The following is a 15245-nucleotide window of genomic DNA, read 5'->3' as shown; positions in this document are numbered from 1 at the left end:
GGGTGGGAGTTGATTAATTTTTAAAATGTGTTAATCAGGTGATATGGCCATATATAGTCATGTAAACCCCCCAATCACGGGCCTGGACAGAGTGGGAAGGGGAGGAGCCCTGGGTGGGCGTGTCCACAGCTCTGCTTCCCAACCATATTCTGAATGAACCTGCCACTCCTGGGTTTCTCGAAACCTGAAGACTATTTCAGGGGTTTCTCAACGGCTAAAAAGCTGAGAAAGGCTGGTTTAACCGATACATCGTCTCCCACGCATAACAAACAGAAGGATTCCACAACGAAAACGGACACTTTCGACACCATGCTAAACAACTTTTATTTATATCTTAAGCTTATAAATATACAGGCTCTTTAAAAAGTGGCACAAGCCCAGTCTCCGGAAAGGAAGATTCCCATTCTTTTCGGTGCCGAACAGGCCATCAATTGTATTGCATCAGAATTAGCGGACTTTGGTCCTCACCAATGGGGGAAGGCCACTGGAGCCAAGGCGCTAGACAATGGCCTGCAGGGGGCAGCAGGGTAGCTGGAGGCCACACTGCACGGTGCACTCCGGGAAACTAGGAACCCGGTAGAATTTCAAGAATTTCTTGAAGGCACTTTTCTCGAGCATCAGCACCTCTTCGGGCAGCTTGGCAAGGAATTTCTTGCGGGGGTGAAGCCCGCTCTTCCCAGAGTCCTCGAAACTCGCCGTCTTTGAGCCGCTCGGCTCCCACAGGCCAGCTGTCGGTACGCTGAAGGATCGGGTCTTTTTCTTGGTGTGGGCAGGCAAGTTCGAGAGGCTGGTGGCGTTCGGGCCGTCCTCGACAAAAGTGTCTTCCAAAGAAATCTCCTCGGATACGTGAGCATGCTCGGAGGGCAACCACCCTGCGGAACTGAAAGATGCCCTCCGTGGCTGTGCGGTTACTTGTCTCGGGGGCAGCGTCTTGCGTTCCCCTTTGTCCAGGAGAAACTGGGAAGCGACGCCAGTCGGTTTAGGACTGGGGCTGCTTATCACGCCGGGGATTTCCTCCGGGAGAACAGGTTTTGGAGTACGACACGGGTCGAAGACTTGCGCGGCGGCCCGTTGGATGAGCGTCCAGTCTCGTAGAATGTCTTTTTGGGTTGTGAACTGAGATGTGACGGTGAAGCGGATGATGAACTGGTCTCGGATCATCGCCGGGATGAGGAAGAGATGGCCTGACTTGTTGAGATCTTTCAAGACCTTTTCTGTCATCCAGTTAGGGCCCTGTTTAAAAAGTCCGGTAATTGTACAAATCCACATGCTGGTGTGTCTCAAAACACAGAGGCAGTCTTTCCTGGCAAGGCATGGGTTTTTGCAAAACCAGTCCCTCTTGATCGGCCCAGGAATCGGTGGCAATCTCTATTAAAGTGTGGGGAGTTAACACAAATTTGGGGGCAATATAACTTTGATCCTTCTTCTCCCCTGCCCCCAAATCTGAGGGAACCAGCAAATGTAAATTGTAATCTAAAATCACAATTTGTTGACTATGGTTCAGGAACACCTGATTTGAGGTATAAAGGCTGTGAAAAGGCTGCCCTATGCTCATCCGTCCTTTCTGTTTGGTCTATGGGGTCGCTGCAAACCTTGTAGGAGAACAGAAAACAAAGCGGGCTTTACCTTTAACCGAAACACAACCAGTCCCAGGTGTCTCTTGACAGGGATCTCGAACAGAGGATCACCTCTGACCAGTGACTCAAAGTATTTGGCCATCTCCGTGCCCTGTGGATTTGCAAAAAGCACAAGTGGCTATTCTTTCCAAGAGTACACCTAAAAACAACCGGCAGTATTACCTTTTGCCATCTCATTATCCAAAGCAATTGTTCCGGGCAATCCTGAAAGTATTATGCATTTAACATTATACTCCGCAGGTCTGCAGAAATGCCAGGTTTGCCAGAGCTGTTTCCACCCCAACCAGCTTGCCGCCAGTATCTGGATTGCTGCAGGGGGTCAGGAGCCAGGTTTCTCCTCTCATTTTGCAACATGGGTAAACTGTTGTTAGGGCCCACAAAACAAAATCAGAGACCACTGGCACCTTTAAGGCCAACAAAGATTTATTTAAGGCGTGAGCTTTGGAGTGCAAGCACCCTTCCGCATTTTCAGGCAAAAATGATCAGTCTACACGTTTCCTCATTTGCACCCTAGTTGCGATTATTTCATGGGTGGAGATTTCCCCCTGTGATCGTCGCTCACTTACATGTCGGACGTGGGCTTGGAGCTTCTTGACGCCGAAAGAGCGAATCACGAACCAGAGCTTCAGCGAGCGAAACCTTCGGCTCAGGGGGATTTGCCAGTGCTGGAAATCAAGACACGCTGCTGACTTACGGGCAAGCAAGAATGGGTAAGGGATAATTGTGACCAAAGGAGTGATGCTTATTCTTCCGTGGGATCCTCTAGCTCCTGGGGATGCTATTGCAAAACCTTTTCACTCAAAGGAGGGCAAGCTCTGCCACCTTCTGAAAAACTTGTTGGGCATGGTGGAAGTTCTGGTGGGTGCCATAGTGTCCCATAGGCATCACACTGGGGGACTGTGCTCTAAAGCAGGGGTAGTCAACCTGTGGTCCTCCAGAGGTCCATGGACTACAATTCCTATGAGCCCTTGCCAGCGAACGCTTTCTATAAAGCGCTTTCTATAAATCACTCAATAAGGGAATACTTCTTTTTCAGAAAGATCTTGGGAGATTGGATACCGAATCGGAGAGAATTTAGTATGATAGTTTGGATTTGTAAACTTGAACATATTATCGGAGAGCCAGTTTGGTGTCGTGGTTAGGAGTGCGGACTACTAATCTGGCATGCCAGGTTCGATTCTGCGCTCCCCCACATGCAGCCAGCTGGGTGATAAAAAAAACTGATAAAATTGTTCTGACCGAGCAGTGATATCAGGGCTCTCTCAGCCTCACCCACCCCACAGGGTGTCTGTTGTGGGGAGAGGAAAGGGAAGGCGACTGTAAGCCGCTTTGAGCCTCCTTCGAGTAGAGAAAAGCGGCATATAAGAACCAATTCTTCTTCTTCAGCAATATCAGGGCTCTCTCAGCCTCACCTCCCTCACAGGGTGTCTGTTGTGGGGAGAGGAAAGGGAAGGCGACTGTAAGCCGCTTTGAGCCTCCTTCGGGTAGGGAAAATGGCATATAAGAACCAATCCTTCTTCTTCTTCTTCTTCTTCTTCAACGGGGACATTACGAAACGAGGCAGTAAATGTTGCCGTGATACGAGAAGAGCCAGGGAAACTGAGGCAGAGCCGTACTTGGGAGAAGGTGAGCCAGAGATCCACTAGTCACTCACCATGAAATCGGTAGCTGATCCTGAGTTCGGATGCCTGAGGTAGATGGGATTAACGCTGAAGGTTTGCTGGAGCTTGCATTTGTCCTTGACCCTGCGGAAATGAAAACAGGCTAAATTGGCTGTAAAGGATTCCCCGGAACTGGACGCTCATGCTCATAAGCCCACGCGGAGGTTCGCTCTGTCAGCTCCCTCACCAAAAGGCGGTGCAGTCAAAATTAACCATCATCCATTTGGAAGGGTTGAAAGTGAAAGAATCCGCGTGCTCAACCCCCTTCAGAAATGGCCTGAATTCCGGGCACAGAAACGCCGTCCCTGCGTACGCAGCATCGATGTGAAGCCAAAGGCCCTCTTTAGCACCTACCGAAAAAAATAAATAAAGACCAGGGTTTGTGAAAGTCTAATGGCTCGGACCCAACTCTAAAACTTACTCAATGTAGGACAGGCTTTCTCTACCAGGGCTTCATTAAACAGCCCTGGAAGGTTACTTAACAGCCCTGGAAGGGGTTCCCAAAAGGATGGAAGGTAATTCATTTTTAATATATTTTTAAAATTTGTTAAACGTTTATCGGGTGGTATGACCATATATGGTCATGTCAACCTGTCCTCCCCCAATGACCAATGATGGGCCTCGAGGGGTGGGAAGGGGAGGGGCCTCGGGTGGGCATGGACACAGCTCGGCTTCCCAACCACATTCTGCACCATTGGATTTTCCGGTCCTGGACTGGACTTGGTGGAATGGACTCCCTGAAAAGCTGAGGGCCCTATTGGAGCTCTTGCAGTTCTGGAGGGGCAGCAAGACCTTCCACCAGGCTGAGGCTGAGTGGTGGAACATCAATTGGGCTCTCCACCTTTGGTGGGAGGTGATGTTTCCAGCCATTGCACGGCGGAGGGAGGGGGTTGTTTGGGGTTGTTTGTTCTTTCCGGTTTGGTTTGAATTGTACTTTTATTGCTGTGAATTGCTCCAAGTTGACTGGCTGGAAGGGGCAGTATATAAGTCCAACAATGAATGGATGGATGGATGGATGGATGGATGGATGGATGGATGGATGGATGGATGGATGGATGGATGGATGGATGGATGGATGGGTGGATGGGTGGATGGATGAATGGATGAATGAATGAATGAATGAATGAATGAATGAATGAATGAATGAATGAATGAATGAATGAATGAATGAATGAATGAATGAATGGGCCTGTTCAAGAAGACGCGATTACTCACATATTGGGCCCAGCTCTTCGAGGTTATCGAATGCACAAACGCCTGTGGTACCCAGAGTCGCACAAACCTAAACAAAACCAGGGACTTGTCAAGAAAGGATGGTGGACCTTCCAACTCTAAGAGTTGCATGTTTTTTGGTTCATGAAAAATGCCCAGTAAGAGAATGGAGGCGGACAATACTTTTAAAGAGGACTGAATGACAGCAACACCTCCCATTCCTTCTCTCCCATTTTCAGATACTATTTATGATTGTGGGTAGCTTTATGCATCCCCGGATATTGCTACTGAATTGCCTTCTTTCTGTAGTTGTCTAATATACTCAGTTTTCTGAACATTATTGTTAGAGATTGTATTTCTACACAGTGCATCTGCCTCTGCTTTTCCTGTTCGATGTACTGTGCATCCCCTTTCTGCTTATTGTCATCTCTGGTCAAACCGATCTTTCAGGGGGTTTTTCTAAGTGTTGCAAAAACTATTTAAACCAAAGTCTGACAGAAAAACAGAGTAGAAACAGAGTAGAAACCCTAATAACAATAACAATAACAATAACAACAGCAGCAGCAACAACAACAACAACAACAATAACAATAAATAAGGCACAGTTATATCAGTTCCAGCACTCTGAAAAAAGACAACCCCCCCCCAAAAACGTGAAAGGTTAATCCAGAGGAAAATTTTAATTTCCCTTCTGTGGTTGGGGAGAATTGGATGATAACGTCGTCGTCCCCAGTTGGCAGCAGGGAATTAAAGGTTCAAAACCACAAATATAAAAACGTCCACTGCTCTTTTCATACTGGTTTCATCCAGATTAAAAAGGGAAGCAGAAACTTTGCCAAAGGACAACGTAATAATCGAACCAGGGAAGAAAGAGAGAGCACTACTCACAAAAATAGGCACCAAGCCGCGGCTTCTGTCCTCCTCAATGACCTTGATCAGGGTTTCACCTCTCAAGGAAAAGTTCTCATCGACTGGCAGGAACCTCACCTTCACGAGGGATATCAGCCCTGCTTTTTCCACCGAGGAGTGGGCCTGAGAAGAGAAGCAGAACAGATTCCTGATCAAGAGGCGTCCGTCCAGCTGCAGGCAACTGCAGCTCAAGACCCCTGACAAGTAGATGTGCAGGGAAAGGCAAAATGCTGGGGAAAGCTCTATAAATATCATTCAGCCACTGGACATTTCACAGCCAGATCTGGCCTCCGGAAGATTGCTTCCTTTTTCCTGCCGGCTCAGAAAGAAAACAGAAGGGAGCAGAAGAAAACAAATTTGTAATAGGAGATGACTGAGAGAAATGACGCCTCTGCTTTCTTGAGCAGTGTTCCTCGAGCAGAATTTTTCGTTACCGACCCAAGGTGCAGACATGAATTCTGAGAGGTATGGAGCATTTTCCCTAAGCGCTCAACACAGTTCACAACCAGTGTGTCAACATCTGCAAACTTTGCTTCAATGTTCTTTCCTTCATGAATGATGCCAGATCCAATGTCTTGGTCCAGGGCTAACCTACATTTGTTTTCCAGTAAAGGATCTCCTTTTTCTGCTGCTGTCAGACCATTGGGACTTTTGCTGTTATGCGCTGCACCCTACACTCAGGCCCTGGCAGCAAGGACTAAGATGACGACTAAGACGAACACCCAATGACACCAGGCAAGTCTAACCTAAACACTAGGGCAGCAATCTACCTGATCTGAGGCATAAGCAATGAGCCGGGAGTTCAGAGCTGATTCGTCTGCATCCGGTTCGAATGTTTTCATCTCCAGGATTTTAGTCTTTCTCGCAGCCAGCAGAGCGACCAAAGTGGACTCGCTAACAGTGCTCTGTGAAGAAAGAGCCAGTAATTAGTGGCAGAATGGATCAGAAAACTCTCAGTTGACCCCAGAGAACCAGTGGCGCTGCCAGCACAGGCTGCGATCTACAAAGCCAAAACTAACCTTCAACGAACCCTGATGAATACAATCTGTTTGCTCTGATAATGTATTTCGTTTCTGTATGACTACATAAAAGGGTGCCATGTAGAGGATGGAGCAGAGTTGTTCTCTCTTGCCCCGGAGGGACAGACCAGAACGAATGGGATGAAATTAATTCAAAAGAAATTCTGTCTAAACATCCGGAAGAAGTTCCTGACAGTCAGAGTGATTCCTCAGTGGAACAGGCTTCCTCAGAAGGTGGTGGGTTCTGCATCTTTGGAAATCTTTAAACAGAGGCTGGAGAGCCATCTGACGGAGAGGCTGATTCTGTGAAGGTTCAAGGGGGTGGCAGGTGACAGTGGATGAGCGATTGGGATGTGAGTGTCCTGCATAGTGCAGGGGGTTGGACTAGATGACCCATGAGGTCCCTTCCAACTCTATGATTCTATGATTCTATCTAGATTTTCTTCTGTCTCGGATCCGCAGGGACAGAAACATGCTTAGACGGGAGCTCCAAGAGGGTACCGAACAGCCCCAAACCTGCTTAGTTGCAATACAGCAGGCTGGGTCTTGTGCCTTTTTCAAAAGGATCCACGCAACAGCTCTCTGTTTCGGCCACTTACCTGTAATATGCCCCCACCCCTGCTGTCGGGATGATAATGCAGGAATGTCTCGGGAAGCCCCAGCATTTCAGCCAGCCAGTCCATCACGTTCATCTCCAGTTCTGTGCAGGCGGGACTGGACGCCTGAAAACGAGGAAGACACGGCCTTGGTCATTAGACGATCCTTTTTGGCAGCCCAGTTTCCATCTCCCACTTTTCAGAAAGTTTATTCTTTATTTATTTGCTTCGTTTGCATGTTACCTTTCTCCCCAGTGGGGGATTCTGAAGAGGCTTACATTGGTCCCCTTCCAACCATTTTGTCCTTCACAACAATCCTGTAAGGAAGGTCGGGCTGCGAGTGGGTAGCTAGCCCCAGGTCGCCCAGCAAGCTTCCACGGGGTGAGTGGGGATTTGAACCTGGGTCTCACCACTATACCACACCGCCGAAAAATGACAGTTCCCCCCTCCTGTCAGTGTTCTTGTTGTATTACAGGGGAGGTGTGCATTTGTGTGTGTGCGTGAGAGAGAGAGAGAGAAAGAAAGACAGAGAGGCTGGATTTGAACCCTAAAAATGGCTGGAGACCCCAAAAGTCACTTCCTCCACTCAAATCTAGTACACTTTTATCCGGACCCTCCTCCAAGAAGCTCTTGGTGGTATTCATGGTTCACCTCTCCTCCATTTTGTTATCACAACAGCCTGGCCAGCTTGGCCAGGGGAAGGGAGGGTGATTGTCCCAAGGTCACCCAGCAAATGTCGATGGAAGAGTAACGATCTACACTGGGGCCATTCCGCATACGTCAGCTAATGCACTTTCAATGTGCTTTGGCAGCTGGAGTTTCCTGTGCGGAACAGTGTAATGGTTAAGAGCCGCTTGGTGCAGTGGTTAAGAGCAGCCAGCTTGGTGCAGTGGTTAAGAGCGGTGGCTTTTAATCTGGCGAGCTGGTTTGATTCCCCGCTCCTCCTCCACATGCAGCCAGCTGGGTGACCTTGAGCTAGTCACAGTCCTAGTAGTGCTGTTCTCACAGGGCAGTCCTGTCAGAGCTCTCTCAGCCCCACCTCCCTCACAGGGTGTCTGTTGTGGGGAGAGGAAAGGGAAGGCGAATGGAAGCCTCTTTGAGACTCCTTCAGGTAGAGAAAAGTAGGGTAAATAAACAACTCTTCTTTTTCTTCATGTCCAGCCACCTCCATAACCAGTAAAACTGGGCAAAAGGGCTTGTCCACTTCTTGGGAGTTGGGGAGGTCATGGATGGATATTCATTCCCCAAGTATTTGTGTTGGCCCAAGGCTAACTCTCATGCCCCAGGGCAGTTCTGTACTTCTCTGGCTCAGGCAAAGGAAAGGAAAAGACAGAGTGGTCAGGCCCCCATCTAGTATTTGTCCTCTCCGCCCTTCCCAGGAGTGATAGAAACAAAGAAACCCAGCAGGTGCTCTTTTACAGGTGTCCCTTGCTGGACCTCTGGTAGCAGAGGCAGCTGGAGTGTGCCAAACATGGTACATCCCTGCCATCTAGTGGCCGTCTGTCTCATTCACAACAGGAAGGAAATAACGTAGAAGAAGAGTTGGGTTTTATACCCCACTTTTCACTCCTCGAAGGAGTCTCCAAGCTGCTTACAATCGCCTTGTAAGTTATAGTTATTCTATACCTAAAATTTTGTGAAGAAAATAAATGCTCTTCAAGGGCAACTATTTCTCATTGTAGGTAAATCTTTTTCATGATATTTCAGCAAAAAGTATACTAATTAATTTTGCTTTTGTTGTGTAAACATGCTTTTAACAGTGAATTAGGCATGAATATTCATCACAACATCTTATCCCTTTTGCAATTATAAAATCCTCTAAGGATTTACAGGGTGATAAATCTGCATTAAAAATACATCATGAAATATATGCCGTAATATCAAAAAGACACCTATAGTGAAGTTTTAAATAATTTGCAAATGAAATAAAAGGCTAATCAACTATAAAGATCTTTGGGAAAGGCTAGTCAACTCCATAAGATCTTTGGGAAAGGCTAGTCAACTCCATAAGATCTTTGTAAAAGCCAAGTCAACTACATAAAATCTTTGGAAAAGGCTAGTCAACTACATAAGATTTTTGGAAAAGGCAAGTCAACTACATAAAATCTTTGTAAAAGGCTAGTCAACTACATAAAATCTTTGGAAAAGGCTAGTCAACTACATAAGATTTTTGGAAAAGGCAAGTCAACTACATAAAATCTTTGGGAAAGGCTAGTCAACTCCATAAGATCTTTGGAAAATCCAAGTCAACTACATAAAATTTTTGTAAAAGGCTAGTCAACTACATAAGATCTTTGGAAAAGGCTAGTCAACTACAAAGATCTTTCTTCAACAGCCTTCATTTTGGAGCGCTAACAAAAGACATCAAAAGCACATCACAATTCTTAAACCAAACTATATTATTTACCCAAGTGAATCCCAGGCAGTTAATGGCATCTGCCAGCATGTCCCCCAGCAAAGAAGGCCACGAGGTGAGAGCTGGAAAGTAGGCATGCATATGTGGACTTTGCCAATGGACAACCTAGTTTGGAAAAGACAGAGAAACAGGAAACAGTAAGAACGGCTTGATTGGCCTCTTATAGAGCAAAACTCCAGCCAAGAACGAAAGGATGCCAAGGCAGTCTTCAAGCAAAGGTTGGATACACACTTTTCTTGGATGCTTTAGGATGCTTAGGGCTGATCCTGCGTTGAGCAGGGGGCTGGACTAGATGGCCTCTATGGCCCCTTCCAACTCTATGATTCTATGATTCTATGACTCTATGATTCTATGAAAGGAGAGAGGGGCTTCAGAATTTATTTTATGCAACCACTGGTGACCCGTTCCTCCTTTGCTAACTGTACAGAAGAAGAGAGGGAAGGAGGCCTAAGTTGCGTGCATCTCAGATCTGGTCACTGACAGCGGCAAAGGAAATGTAGTTGAATGCATACAGAAGATAAACTGCGAACGCAGGCAAAAGGATTTATCGCCACGAAACACAGAGATGAGAGAGATTTCTTAAAAGAGGAGACAGCGATCATTTTCTATCAAATACTTTTCGTTATATCCAGTGGTTCCTGGTGGTTTGATCTCAGATCGTAATGGAACAAAGGGTGCCATGCAAAATATATATATATATTTCTGTCGTGGTTATAAAAACTAAATACATCAAGCGTTGAGTGCAGCAGGGAATTGAGTTTTCTCATTCCATCTTCTCAGATACTGTTCTTTTTGGCATCTGCGGTCATGGCCAGATCAGCCCAATTCTAGGGTTTAGCGTGTTCCATGAACATTATTTCAGGATTCTTTATGACAACCCTGTAAGGTGGGCTAGCATTCTCCGCTCGTGGTGGGCGGCCCTTGAGATCAGAAGAAGAGTCATTTACTAAGGACCAGCCAGATAAGTTTGTGGCAGAGGTGAGATGTGAACTGGGAGGATGGGGTTTGCAGCTCTGCATTCAAAGCAGGTTCTCTACTGCTCCTCCTCATGAGTATTCTCCCCGTCCCTTTGATTTATCTTGGAGCTGCCAGTGGGCTGCACTATCTGATCCTGGATGCGTTAGGCTGATCCTGTACTGAGCAGGGGGTTGGACTAGATGGTCTGTAGGGCCCCTCCCAAATCTACGTTTTAAATTTGCTGGATTAAAAACAGGAAATCAGGCAATGGAGGAAGTTTTCCCTGTCTTTTTCCATGAAAAGTCCTGTCCCTTTGCTTCCTTGACCAAAAGAAAGTTACAGAGATCTTATTACCCACAACATGGGTTAACTCCATCAAGCAACGCAACTGGTTATTTCAGCAGAGCCACACACACACCCCTCACCACTATGGGGGTATCACTGCAAATTTAGGATAACCGGAGCATCCTGAGAGGGTGGGGAGTAACCTTAATTCTTTCCCACGATTGCAGCCCCTTCTTCTACTCCTTTGCAATGCAGGTGAGACATTAACTAGACCAGGGCCTATTCTGCACACAATAGATAATGCACTTTCAATGCACTTTCGAAGTAGATTTTCCTGTTCCGCACAGGAAAATCCAGCTGCCAAAGCACATTGAAAGTGCATTATCCTTTGTGTGTACAGACTAGGCCTAGTTGAGGAAGAGTTACTGGTGCAGTCAATTTCTCTCACAAATGTTTTAAAGCAGGGGTAGCCAAATTGTGGCTCTCCAGATGTCCATGGACTACAATTCCCACGAGCCCCTGGGAGTAGTACAAAGAAAGTAGTACAAAGGCAGGGTGCATCTAGAGCCAAATTTCAGAGTTGGATCATTTCTATACCTCTAACTTCCATGTGTAGAGATGTCCTGCTGGGAAATGAAAAAGCTAAGCCAAATGCCAATATCACCCGTTAACCTTCTCTTGAGCTGAGAATGCACAGCGGCCCTGATCCCAGCCTCCTCAACACGCCCACCGCATGCCCTTACCCCAGGCATAACGATCTTCTCAATGTCTTGGAAGATGTTGTCCCAGCTCTCCGACTCCAGGGGGGCTCTGTGGGGCAGCTGGTCCCTCATGTAGCCAGGCGTCACATCAGGGGACACCCGCCTCTCTCTCAGCGTGGTCAAGTACTGGCAAATGTAGTCCACCATTTCTTTCCCTGTCAGAAGAAGAAGAAGAAGAAGAAGAAGAAGAAGAAGAAGGGGCAGACTGTGAACAAGACATTCTGATTAGGAGGCTGTTTCAGATGTGCACGGTCATCTCCTGCTGCAGCAAAACAGATGGCTCACATGAAGAAGAAGAAGAAGAAGAAGAAGAAGAAGAAGAAGAAGAAGAAGAAGAAGAAGAAGAAGAAGTGCACTGACTGTCTGCTCAAGCCAAATCCTTCTCCAAGAAAGCTGTTCATACGTTAGCCTGAGAATCACCAAATGACTCTGAATAACCTCATTACACGTTTAAGCATTTTTGTACAAAATAATAGGAGCTGGAAGCATCTTTTAGACTATTTTTGTGTTGATTTACAGAGCTTTGATACAGAGCTCACTTATAACCTAAACTTGGATTCTAAATCTTGTTCAAAATGAAGGCGATATAGCATCTATATATATTACAGGTGAATTAGAAAGCCCTTCGTAATAGTCGAAGAACAAGTTTAGTTATCTTCTTCTTTATCTCTTCTTTTAGAGTTGACTGGGAATATCCTATGGACTTCTTGCACTTTGGTGACAAAATAATAGATACAAGTTAGGGATACAAGTCATTAGACTAAAGAAATATCAATATTAAACCAGAAGGAAAATGACTGCACAAAAGGAAATTGTAAGATTTAGAGTACAGGTGACGGGTAAACTCTGAACACATCTATATATTTGTTTACTAAGTCTGTTCTCACGATATTTCTATATTCCTACCTGCATGACCTTTTTTCCTTTTACTTATTCTTTCTGCTTTCAAACTTTGTTTCTGTTATTTCCTTTTTATGAACTGAAAAACTTCAATTAATTTTTTTTTTAAGGATCTAGTTCATAGCGGCACCTTCGGGATGTGGTGTCTTCGTCATGTAGGCTGGGGTGGGTTGGAGGCTGAGAGGCAGGGGGGCTTTCCTTGAGAAGGGGGGACCGGGGTGGGAGTTGATGGGGGGAGGCATCATTGTCCACAGCTCAGGTTTCTGCTAACAAAAGTCAGGAGATGCCACCACCAGTACTGAAAACCGGCTGGCATGACAACAAGGTTCATAGAATCAGAGTTGGAGAGGACCTCCAGGGTCATCTAGTCCAACCCCGGGCACAATGCAGGAAATTCACAACTACCTGCCCACCCTCAGTGACACCAATTTCATGCCTGGATGATGCTCCCCCCCCCTAAAACAAACCCCACAGAATCCCTGGCCCGTCTGGCCTGGAAGAAATTCGCCTCCGGATCTCAAAGTGACGATTGGCACTTCCATGGACATGCAAGAAATGAAGGCGATATAGCATTACAGGTGAATTAGAAAGCCCTTCGTAATAGTCGAAGAACAATAGCCGAAGAGCCAAGCAGGGATACAATCACTTCTGCCCACCGACTCATAATCTGCCTAAGTTCCCCGAATTAGCATTTCGGTCAGATGTCTATCTAACCTCTCCTTAACAACTTCTAAAGAAGGAGAACCCATTGCCTCCTGAGGAAGCCTGTTCCGCTGAGGAACTGCTCTGTCAGGAACTTCTTCCGGATGTTTAGCTGAAAATTCCTTAGAAGTAATATCATCCCGTTGGTTCTGGTCTGACCCTCTGGGGCAGGGGTAGTCAAACTGCGGCCCTCCAGATGTCCATGGACTACAATTCCCAGAAGCCCCCTGCCAGCATTCGCTGGCAGGGGCTTCTGGGAATTGTAGTCCATGGACATCTGGAGGGCCGCAGTTTGACTACCCCTGCTCTGGGGCAACAGAAAACAACTTTGCTGCATCCTCTATATGCTTTATCTGACTGATGGGACCTGCAGACCTGCAGTCCTGCTTTCTTTCACCAAGTGCCTTTGGAGAGCTCTGAAATAAGGAATAAAACCGCCTCTCTGAGCAAAGGGGCTCTGTTTAAGTATCAAGGCAAAGAGCCGTTCCACGAACCTTTTAAAACATGCAAGGCTCCACCGAGCTTAGAATTCTACCCATGCCAGGTGGGCAATGCCAACCCTCCCTTCAGCTGTTTCCTCACCTCTCTGCCTGTATTCCTCCTGATCCATGATTCCTGTCACTAGAAAGCTCTTCTTCCCAAGTTGGTGGAGACAGCTGCAGACAGCTCTCTCTCGCATCGGTTGGCCCCCACCTATGCCTCCTGCCTTTTATGCCCTCCTGAGCTGCCCACTGAGGCTCCTCCCCCGCGTGGTAGGCAAATTCTGCCGTCATCAGAATTTTAGGGAACGGGTATCCAACTTCCTCCCTGCTCTACATCTTCCATCGGGTGCTGCATGCCTTTGATGTCGAGCATTCTGCAGCGCATTAACCTTTTTGTTACGAGGGGATGCATTGATGAATGGCCAGGATTTATCAGACGAGATCAAAAGGAGGAGGACTGCACCAACTTCAGTGAAGGGGCAGGGGAGAATCTGTGCAGTGTAAAGAGGAAGAAGAAGAAGAAGAAGAAGAAGAAGAAGAAGAAGAAGAAGAAGAAGAAGAAGAAGAAGAAGAAGAAGAAGAAGAAGAAGGAGTTTCAAAGTGGCTTACAATCACCTTCCCTTCCTCTCTCCACAACAGACACCCTGTGAGAGAAGGGAGGCTGAGAGAGCCCTGATATTACTGAAGAAGAAGAAGAGTTGGTTGTTGTATGCCGCTTTTCTCTACCCGAAGGAGTCTCAAAGTGGCTTTCAGTCGCCTTCCCATTCCTCTCCTCACAACAGACACCCTGTGAGGTGGGTGAGGCTGAGAGAGCCTTGAGATTACTGAAGAAGAAGAGTTGGTTCTTATATGCTGCTTTTCTCTACCCAAAGGAAGCTCAAAGCAGGCTAACAGTTGCCTTCTCTTTCCTCTCCCCACAACAGACACCCTGTGAGGTGGGTGAGGCTGAGAGAGCCCTGATATCACTGCTCAGTCAGAACAGCTTTAACCGTGCTGTGGTGAGCCCAAGGTCACCCAGCTGGCTGCATGTGGAGGAGGAGCGGGGAATCAAACCCTGCTTCCCAACCATATTCTCAATGGTTTAAAAGTTGATAAAGGCTGACCTATTATCCCTCGCCTCCCAAAACCTTACCCTCTTCGATCTCCACCCCTAAATTTCCAGGAACTTTCCCTCCTGAAGCTGGAAACCCTAAATGACCTGGATAAATCTTTGAACTGCAATGTGTTGTGTTAAAGAATAACGTTTGAGTCCATTGGCACGTTTAAGACCAACAAAGTTTAATTCTGGATGTTAGCTTTCATGAGCATGCTCACTTCTTCAGATACACTGAAACCACACTTCCACAACCACTGCATATAATTAGGGAGAAGGTGGAGTGGGGAGGTAGCTTGCGAGGAAGGGCTGATTATAGAGTCAAGATGTATAAGTAAGAATAGCTAAAGCTGGATCAAAGCAGTTAAGATTTGTGAAAAGCAGAAAATTAGCATTCAGATCATTTATAAGTTAACAAACAGATGTGAGAACTAAATTTGAGTCCAGTGACACCTTTAAGACTAACAAAGCATAAGCAAGAACTGAGTGACTTAGCGGGTTTAGTGAGAAAAGAACCCAATATTTCTGTTAAGCCCCAGGGGTTCTATTGTCCTGACTGTTGTAATCCAGAAATCTCCTGGTCTGTTTCTGAGATTCCTTTGCAATGAAACAGCT

At 46.5% G+C, this 15245-nt stretch overlaps 1 protein-coding gene across 1 annotated transcript; it reads right to left on the bottom strand.

Moving 5' to 3' along the window:
• Positions 1-299: 299 nt before the first annotated feature.
• On the bottom strand, positions 300-13901 carry HDC (histidine decarboxylase). The gene is made up of 12 exons (XM_077317822.1): positions 13638-13901; positions 11436-11608; positions 9442-9555; positions 7038-7160; positions 6190-6324; positions 5399-5542; positions 4514-4580; positions 3486-3648; positions 3292-3382; positions 2204-2302; positions 1627-1728; positions 300-1233 (listed from the first exon to the last, which is right to left on the bottom strand). The coding sequence occupies exons 1-12, from the start codon at positions 13732-13734 to the stop codon at positions 499-501; spliced, it is 2043 nt and encodes a 680-aa protein (XP_077173937.1). The 5' UTR covers positions 13735-13901; the 3' UTR covers positions 300-498.
• Between the last annotated feature and the right edge of the window lie 1344 nt (positions 13902-15245).

This window comes from Paroedura picta, chromosome 18 (genome assembly GCF_049243985.1).
Source record: "Paroedura picta isolate Pp20150507F chromosome 18, Ppicta_v3.0, whole genome shotgun sequence".
NCBI classification, from domain to species: Eukaryota; Metazoa; Chordata; class Lepidosauria; order Squamata; family Gekkonidae; genus Paroedura; species Paroedura picta.
This window is presented reverse-complemented; position numbering and strand designations above follow the sequence as displayed.